General features: G+C 47.6%; 1 protein-coding gene across 3 annotated transcripts in view; it reads right to left on the reverse strand.

Annotated features, from left to right (window-relative positions):
* The window catches only part of SLC12A8 (solute carrier family 12 member 8), a 50,842-nt gene extending 43,763 nt beyond the window's left edge, over window positions 1-7,079 (reverse strand). For 2 of the 3 annotated variants that reach the window (XM_015635455.2, XM_015635452.2), the window contains exons 1-3: window positions 6,979-7,079; window positions 3,261-3,477; window positions 2,355-2,501 (exon numbers count right to left, since the gene is read on the reverse strand). In XM_015635455.2, the coding sequence (XP_015490941.1) occupies window positions 2,355-2,501; window positions 3,261-3,332 (219 nt within the window). In that variant the 5' untranslated portion in view covers window positions 3,333-3,477; window positions 6,979-7,079. Of the gene's footprint in view, window positions 1-2,354; window positions 2,502-3,260; window positions 3,508-6,978 lie in introns of all 3 variants that reach the window. The other variant, XM_015635453.2, reaches the window with a different exon arrangement.
* Window positions 7,080-9,485: the final 2,406 nt, after the last annotated feature.

A 9,485-nucleotide genomic window follows, 5' to 3' on the forward strand; every position in this document is an offset into this window, starting at 1 on the left:
TTTCAGAACATTTACCTTTGAAAGCTCTGATCCTTCCAAACAATGAGATCCCAAAGAACAAAACCCCAAAGGCAACACAGCGTGGAAGATAAATAACACTCTCATAAAGCGGCGTGCGCCGGCCCTTATCTGCAGGGCGTACGCAGAGTGGCAGGTGGCTCTCGCCCTGCCTGGACTCGGGGGACTTTTCTGCACAGGATTCAGCCCCATGGAAAAAAAAAAACAACCCTTCCTGCTTGGGGCAGAGGGAGGGCCCCAGGAGGAGCTGCTGCACCCGCCACAGTCCCACTGTGGGGCAAAGAGAAAAAGCCTCTGAACAAACACAGCTGCAGGTCCCCGCTGGCAGTTTTAAGGACCAGCAAAACTCCTTTTTGGGGTTCAGTTTGCTATTCAGGGTCAGATTTTCAAAAAGAGAAGGTGCTTAGTACCTCCAAAAGAATTTAAAAACTCTTCTGAGCTCAGGACCTTCCCACTCTCTCACACATGGCTGTAATTTATTTTCCAGGGTCAGGAGTTTTCCCTTGTGCTCCAGCCCACCTTCCCCTGCTGACAAATCACTCAGGCCAGTGCACAGCAGTCAGAAGTCTCCTCCAGTGCCCAGTGCTTGGTTAACATCTGTCTTCCCTTACTTTTACTCATATTCCAGGCCATCCCTTCTTTCCAACCTTGCTCCAGCAATACTCATCTCTGAGGTCACACTAGCCGCAATGGGGTTTTTATCACCAGCACTAAAAGGCTGCTTTCCTTCTCTCTGGGGTTGGTTGAAATCCCAGATTTTCTTTTCCTTTTCTCTTTTTTTTTTTTGTGGAAAAAAAAAAAAAAAGAAACAGATCCAGGATGTTGCTATCATCATAAAACCCTATTTTGGTTCAGCATCCTGCTGCCTTTGACAGGGGTGTTATCTGGTCAGTGGGGAACAGAGCCAAGGCTTGCTATAAACACAGCTGTGGTTGGGTCAGCACCACAACCCAATTCCATACTTCTTTTTAAAAGGACAATTGTTCTTTTTCTTCAGCTGCTTACCCCAGGTTAAATGGTTAATAAACATTATATGCTTCAGTTAAAAAAAAAAAAAAAAAAAAAAGTGAACATATGCAAACATTCACTTAGCCTTGGGCTTTTCCAGAAAGGTGGTACCAGGCTATGGCAGCAGTTAAAGGACAATCCAATGGCTCCTACAGAAGAAAGGGTTAACACTAGGACCAAGGGGGAATGCTGAACTCACAGCAACAATAGCAAGCAGAGAAAGTGGGAAGTAAAAGCCCCCATTAAATACTGATGCTTATTTATGCATGCATGCTGGAAGGGGTTAGTGCAGCAGCAATCCCTGCTGAACATTTCAGCAAGATTAGGTCCCCTGGAATTGCAAAGCTTCACCAGCCCCAGCTCCAGCTCTGGAAATTTATAGCAAAAGCCTGACTCTGGGAATAGCTCAACATATGACTGTCCTCTGCCAGGGGAGCTCTCTGCCAACCCTGACTTCTCCTCCCTTCCCTTTCATGCTAGCTTCCAGCTGGTTCCGTTTTTCTTTTATTTACTGGCTTTATTTATATTTGTGTTTGCTCCAGAAGTAACTTGCTTTTCAAGGAGATGTGGAGGAAATAAAATCAGAAGGAAAAGGAAGGTAAAAAATCATCCCAACTTCTCTACCATGACAACTGCAGCTCCCCTCAACACCTCCAGCAAAACAATTTTCAGTACAGAGTGCAAGTGTCTTCCTGCTCCTTTTGGAAGGTGTTCACCATGCCTGTGACAAAAAACTCTGCCTGAAGCTCAAGTCCCTTCCATCTCTGGGGAAGCTTTCTTTCTTCTAAGGGGAAATTTTGAGGCATAATACAAGGTTTTGCACCAGGAAGGGAGAGTATCCCAGGCTCTGGCCCTCAGTGAGATATTATTAAGGACCCAGTGGCAGAAAATCCTTTGATAACAATGACAATTTCATCTGACTGACCATTCCCCATTCAAAAAATCAGGGACCCCAACACTGGCATGTTTGGGAGAGACCTCCATCAGTGGTGTTGGGAAGATGGATGAGTGGTTGTAATTACTTTACCTGAAAAGTGCTAATTTCTCCTCAACAACACAACACAAGGGTGTCCCTGTTCATTGTCAAGGCTGGTTGTTTTATCCTTTATCTTTCTGAAAGCTAAGACAGGAAACCACTCACACAGACCACTTCAGCTGCACATTTTAGTGGAACTTCTTGAAAAGCTACAAAATACCAGAGAGCATGAGCAACATCTATAACGAAAAGCACAGAATCCAAAACACTTGGGTGGTGATGGGGGTACAAGGTAAGGAGGGGCAGAGGAAAATGTCTATTCAAACATTCAACCAAGTCAGTGCTCACTTACCACAAGCCATCCTGTCCTCAGGAAAAGAACAACTCCAAAAATGTTGATCATGCAGGAGGTGAAGACCCCGTCCCACGTTCCAAAAAGCACTGGCTCCCATACAAACAGCTGGATCTTCCACCAGGGTTTGGTCTGTGTTTGAGACACCTAGAGAAAAGCAAAGCTTGGGGTTTACCTGTCATGTTTTAAGGGCAGGCTGCACAAGTGGTGCCACAGCCAGCCATCAACAGGGGACAGCCACCAACAGCTGCTAAGACACTCCTTTGCTGTAAGTTGTCCCTAAGATGAAGGGCTGTCAGGCTGTTGGGGTGCCTGGGCCCTGAAAGAGAGAGCTCCCTAAAATACCCTGTTTATATTCTTATAGGATAAGAAGCAACAGAACCCAATTGTGCCTCAGTGAATTAACCCCAATGCATGAACCAAGTTCAAGGGTCCTTCCCAGAGCCTGCAGCTTCACACTGTGCTTCTCCTCCCATCCCTACCAAACACTCCACCAAGGCAAGCAGGGTCCTCAGTGCATGGGAGAAGCCCCTTAGAGGATATGACAAACCAGGCTGGACCAGCTCTGACCAACAGAGTAGGTTAAGATGGTCTTCCCATCACAGTCATATCTGACCAGGACTTCTTTACTTCTCCAGCAGATGTGGGACTCTGGGACTTGGGGCATAATGATTTACCAGAGTTGTTGGAACCAAGATCTGAAACTCCAGGGAAACTGCAGTTTTCCTGTGGCAACTGCCTCCTCTTGTCTTCTGGAAATCGAGTCTCCTCTTTCCAAGTCATACACCTCAGATTTACACAGCAAAATGAAGGGCAGTTTTGTTACTTTCCCTGCCACAGAGGTGACCAGGAGTGCAGAGGCCATGGAGATAGAAATTTGGGAAAGGAAATGGCTCTCTGACATACCTGCTGGGCTTCCTCATGGAAGAGCTCTTGGACGTATCCCTCACTTCGAGCGCCATTCCGGCTGAACATCATCCCCTCCGTGCTGCCTCCGCCTGCCCAAAGCACAGCTCTAACACAGCCACAGGCGAAGCTGCTCTGAGTGGAAGGTCAGCTCAGTCAAATTCCTGCAGTGCTGGGCTCTCCATTGTAGAAGATTCATGGTTTTGTTCCAGCTTTACTGTGAAAGCAGAAAAGATGAAAGACACGACTGCTGCTTTCTTAGTCTGCCAAAGCACAAGGCCATTGTCCACACAGTCAATAGCAGCTTGCAGCTGAACCAGAGTGACACCACAGCAAGCAGACAGCAGTGCTCCTCCAGCACCCTCCCAAGCCCTGCTTCCAGCACAGGCTCCACCATCAGCCACACATTTAACAGCTCTTGGCAGCCTTTTCCAAATCTAACCCCAGCATCCTGTAGCACTGGCTCCACAGCTCCACAGTGTTGTCTGCAAAACGCATTTCCTCTCGTTGGTTTTAAATCTGGTGCCTGGTAATGTCATTGCATGTTCCTGTGCTCCAGTGACATAGGACACATGGATTATTCACTTCCCAGCACCACTCATCACTTCACAGCCCTCATCACATCTCCTTCAGCTGTGCCTTTTGCAGACCAAGGGCTTGCCACTGCATTCAGTCACCCACAGTCTCCCACACCAGGTGTCAAGAGAGACATTTTGGCTATTCCTCAGTAGAGTACATCATGCCTAGGTAAGACAAAGAGGGCTGCAGCCAGAGGGGAGCAAGACTTGCTCCACAAATGTGGAGAGGGCAGTTTGGATCTGGATCATTGGCTCTCCTGGGGCTGGTAATTTGCTAGCCAGCTGAGCCCACATGCTTATAAGGGCCAACCATGATCACACAAGGCTTGTACCAGTGGCTGGACACCTTACCTGAGACCAGAGACCAAATGAATCACGGGCACAGGACAGGAATCCAACAGAAATGTGCTTTGCCTACTGCACAGGGACAGACATACAGAAACTACTCTGTGTCACTCAGGATTTCTGCACCAGGGTCTGAATGCCTTTCACCACCCTGCCCTTATTACTCTACTTTGGAATACCCAGTATTAAATAACCAAAGCAGATGCTGCTCCACCACAGTGTTTCAGTTGCAGAAGGTCTCCTGCAGCTGGGGTACAATGGCCAGCATGGGAGGTTTTTCTTTGCCCTGCCCACATGGCCAGTTAAGCAGCACCAAAGACATAAGAGTTCACTGATGCCCTGCTGTTGCCTCCACATTTCTTGAAGCAAATAACCCTTCACAACATCCCAAATGGTTTCTGTCACAGGGAGACTAGGGCTTCAAGTAGGGCAAAAGCAGCAGGAGTAGATGAACTCCAAAGAAACAAAGCTCATGCTTTTTTTCAAACAGCCACAGTAATAAAAAATGGAAGAAAATACACAACGTGAAACAAGATTACAATTGAATAGTCATATTCTCCTAAGAATCCCCAGTGCATTCCTTCCTCAACAGAGACTTGACTCAGTAAAGCATTCACTGGGGTCATCCAAACTCCAGTCTGCTGCAGCAGTCCCATCTAGATGTGGAGAAAGAGGGAGGCTGCAGCTCTCCTAAACCACTCCAAGGGCGTCAGAAGGAAATGGTTCCAACCCCTTACAGTAGCTCAGGGCTGAAGTGACTCACCCAGCATGCCTGGTGTGTAACATTATGTGGATAGGTGTGATGCACCCATATTACCCATATGAAACTTGCAAAATGCAGAAAGAAAAGCTGCACGCGTGGATTTTAGACCAAAGCACACCTAACAAGAAATATTACCTGCCTAGACATTTAAATCCCCTTATCTCACCATTTCCTTCCTTTTTCTCTGCTTTAAAACCCTTCTCCTGCCCTGTGCTCTGGGGCTCTTTCTGCTCAGCTACTGCTCACCTTGGTTTAAGATCTCTTCCACAATCCCAGGAAATTGCCTCTGCACTACTGCTCCTCTGTGGCTTTTTCCAACTGCCTAAAAATCTTATTACCCAATTATGTAATTATTTGCATCCCACCACAACTCATGGGTGCATTGGTCCCTACAAGGTAGCCAAAGCAAACCACAGAGGGGGTGTAAAGCACAGAGGTGGGAGCTGAACAAACGCACACAGCCACATCCCAATCCATGAACATGAAAGTATTTCTGCAATTTAGGGTCTGTGAGTGGAAACTCCTTGGGGCAGGCACCATCCTCTTGCCCCACACAGCACTCTATCAGCACAGGGATATTTTTGGGTGCTATTTTATCTTCAGGTCACCAACCCTGGGGAAGCTTTTCCTGCTATACACACCAGCAGGATAAATAAACAGACACAATTTTGCTCTAATATAACTGAGCCTCTAACTTGAAAGTAAATTGCTGTTATTTTTCCTGAAGTTTCTGCCAAATACACTAACCAGTCTATAAATTAAAGACAAACGTCTGTTTTAATCTTTCCATATCATTTAGCACTCAAGGGAGCAGAAGAGCATTAGCAAGTCTTGCAGAAACATTACAAAAGCTCATCTCCTTTTCCTGCAACACTTCTATATTTAATTGCAAAACCAGATTCCTATAGATTAAATTCCTGTGCCCTCCATATCCTTTCAAAGCACTATTTTATTAATCATCACATTAAAGCTGCTTCTGAGCTAAGCGTCGCTGCTCTGAGCCACTCAACAGCTGGCTGATTTTGAAGAGGAAAGGTTAACGCCTTCCCAAGCACAACTGCGTGTGGTCCCACGACCTCCGAAGCCTCCGTGCTCGCCAGAGGAGGTGCTCCTAAAGCCTCTCCTCCCGAGGGACCCGGCAGCCAACAGCACTTTAGTTTTAACAAGTCCCTTCAACTCCTCTCCGGGTCAAGTTCTTAAAAACACCTAATTTAGGAGCCTTTTAGGAAAGCGGAATTAGAGGGAAATGAAGCAGCCATCAGTGCAACAAAGGTAACGCCACACCGAGCAGCGCTTGGCTATTCCCAGTTACTCATTTACTGCACAGCCAGGACAATTACCGAGCTCGTTTTTGTTTTCACATATCTCCGTAGAGCAGCGAAGGCTGCGGAACACCACACGTGGGAAACGAGCCCGGACTCTCCCCAGCAACTTCAGTTTTCCGCTGTGGCCGGAGAGAGTCGGTTCGGCAGAGGCCACGGCGTGTCCCACACCTTCGTGCCGCGGGCTGCGGCCACCGCCACACAGGGCTGCCCGGCCAGCGCTCCCACTCACCCGTCCCCTCTTCCCTCTCTTCCTTTTTTCCTTTTTTAAATTCACTTTTTCCCCCCTATTTGTTTCCCTGTTTTGTTTTGGTTTTTTTTCCTCTCTCTCTTTTATTTCCTTTTTTTTTCTGGTTTTCTTTTACCTTTCTTTTGTTGGTTTTCTGTTTGTTCTTTTTTTTTTCTGTTTTCTTTTCAACGTCCTCCTCACGCCCATTTTATTAGCCTTTCTTTTTTTTCCCCTTTTACCTTTTTGGGGGGCGGCTTATTTTCCACCTTTGCCCCACCACCACCACCACGGTTTTTTTCATTTTTTTACCTTTCCTCTCTCCCGTTCTCCTCCCTCCCTCCGCCCCGCCCGAGCCTCCGCAACGCCGGAGGGAGCAGCGGGCAGAGCCGAGCCGAGCCCGGCGCCACCCGCGCGGTCCCCGGGCTCAGGCCGCTCCTCTATCCCGGCTCGGGGGTGTCCCCGCCGTGCCGACCCCACTCACCTGGCGGCTCCCGGGTTCTCCTCGCCGCCGGCTCCCGCAGCACCGCCTCCCGCCGGGGCGGCCCCGGGCGCTGCCACGTCTGCCCGGGCACCGCGCCCGCCCCGCAGCGGCACCGGCACCTGCCCGGCTCCGGCCGCTCCCACCGCGCCCGGGACACGCCGGCTCCTGGAGCGCACAGAGCCCGCAGCAACCGGCGTGAGAAACAGAAATCACTAGGGGCCGGGAGCAGATTGCCACTCAACCCGCAGCTCTCAGGAGTCTGACAAAATAGGTGAATAAATAAGCAAATTCACTCGAGGAAACGCTGGCAGCGGGGAAAGGCGGCTCTGATTCTGCACAAGAGCGGCTGCAGCGATATTTCTACAGGAACTCGATCCAGTCGAACTTCCCTGCCCTGGGCTGCCAAGAAATCCGGTGACCCTGTGCAGGCAAAGTTCCACCTGAATTAAAGGCAGGAATTTTGGATAGTCTCAATATAAAGAGGATCAAATCTAGAGCCATCTGCGCTTCCTTAGAGCTCATGTAGCACACTTCAATATAATTTACTTCCAAAATGAGTTAGAGCCGTTTTCATTTTCAAAAAGGATCCATACAAGACATCCATATAATCCAGTGAACCTGTCTTGATTTTACTGCAGTGCCAAAGTGTGAACAAGCCTTTACTATTGAATAAAAACACCAGATTTCTATGAGTGACAGAAAAGGAAATCAAGAGTTCAGAGAAGACAGATGACTTTTTAAAGGAGGATAAAGTCTGAGGAAATCACAGAATGCCTGGGGTTTGAAGGGACCTTAAAGATCACCTGATTCCAACTGCCCTGTTTTAGGCAGACACCTTCCTGTAGGTTGCTCAAAGCCCTGTCCAACCTGGCCTTGAACACTTCCAGGAACAGGGTATACACACAGCTTCTCCAGGTGCCTCACCACCCTCACAGTAAAGAATTTCTTCCCAGTATCTAATCTAAACCTGTTCTCTTTCTGTTTGAAGCCATTCCCCTTTGTCCTGTCACTACATGCTCTTGTACCACTTCTTTTAAGCTCCCTTCAGGTGCTGGAAGGCTGCAATTAGGTCACCCCCAAGTGTCTAAGCTGAACAATCACAATTCTATGGATAGCTCCCCAGGATATCCCATTCCTGGAATATTTCAGAAGCTCTCCTCCACTCCCTTCTTTCTACAACTTTACAACTACCAGGGAACAGGTTCAGCCAGATTATCCCACCATGAGGGGCAGCGAAAAACCTGAAGTATCTTGAATTTGCTGCAGCACTGATGAAGAGTCAATTCCCTGAGGACCGAGCCCATAGCCTGCCTGCAGGCACTTCTCTGCCCTCCCCACACACATGTGCACACCTGGCACAAGTTTCCTGGGCCAGCTGCCACTTGCCACTGCTGAACACTCTTTTGGGAAATCCTGCCTCTACACTGGAAAGAACCACAGGAGAAAACCAGTAAAAAGTGCTTTTTCAAGAACCACAACTGACATATTAAAATCACCAAGCACTGCTAAGAAGCACTTTCAGGAATGTTTGGTGTTGGTCTCTGTCCCAGTTTTTGTCATGGCAATTTTCAACATTCTCCTGCTTGTCAAGACAATCTTTCCAAGAGCAGGAGCCCTCCTCCAGCAGGGCTGTGTGCATTTCACAACCAGTGTCTTCAGGTAAGTCTTACAGCACACCACTTTAAGGCCTTCCAAAAAAACTATCACAAACAATTTGAGATAGTTTTCTAAAAGCCCTAATTAAAATTCTCTCTCATTATGCTGAGTACCTTAGCTCTACAGGGAATAAAAGGGGAGAAAAATGAAACTAAGAGTTAAAATTGTTTTCTCAAAGTCCAATTCTTGAGTGCTTTCAGGGCTAGCAAAGGACACTTTGAATTCCACAGACCAGCAGGAGTCCTCTCCATCAAGTTATAGGTCCTGGGGACTGGCAGATGGAACCATCTGAAGCCTGGCACACCCATACATTGGACATCCTGAACTGTGACGTAAGAAGAATTCTGATGGTCCATGTGGTGTCACTCACTGGAAACTGCTCCAGGGAATGGAGTCTGGGAATGGATTTAAGAGAGTGAAGAGGGTGACACAAGGCTACGTGGGACAGAACAGGTATGGGAACAACAGAGGTGTCAAAGATAGAAACATGGCCTCCAGAAACAGCAAAAGAAAGCAGCAGCACAAAGGTCAGTCAGCAAGAGAAGATGAGAATTTGAAACATCCACAAGTCTGAGCCATCCTGTGAGATGTGGAAAGGATTGATTCTTAATAGGATGGATATTAATTGTCACCTACCTCATCATCATCTTCTTCAGCTGCCAGAAATACACGTAACACAGCAATGTGCAGTTTCCATGTACACACAGAGCACAAACTGTAAATAAACTATGCAGTTTAGCTAATCACATCACTTAATGAATGGCCTACAAACCCTAAAGTGACCATAAAACAGGCTGTGACACATAGGGTATGTTCTCTGACTAAATGAAGAGACAATCTTCAAGCTCACT

The sequence above is a fragment of the Parus major genome, chromosome 7, assembly GCF_001522545.3.
Source record: "Parus major isolate Abel chromosome 7, Parus_major1.1, whole genome shotgun sequence".
Taxonomy (NCBI): domain Eukaryota; kingdom Metazoa; phylum Chordata; class Aves; order Passeriformes; family Paridae; genus Parus; species Parus major.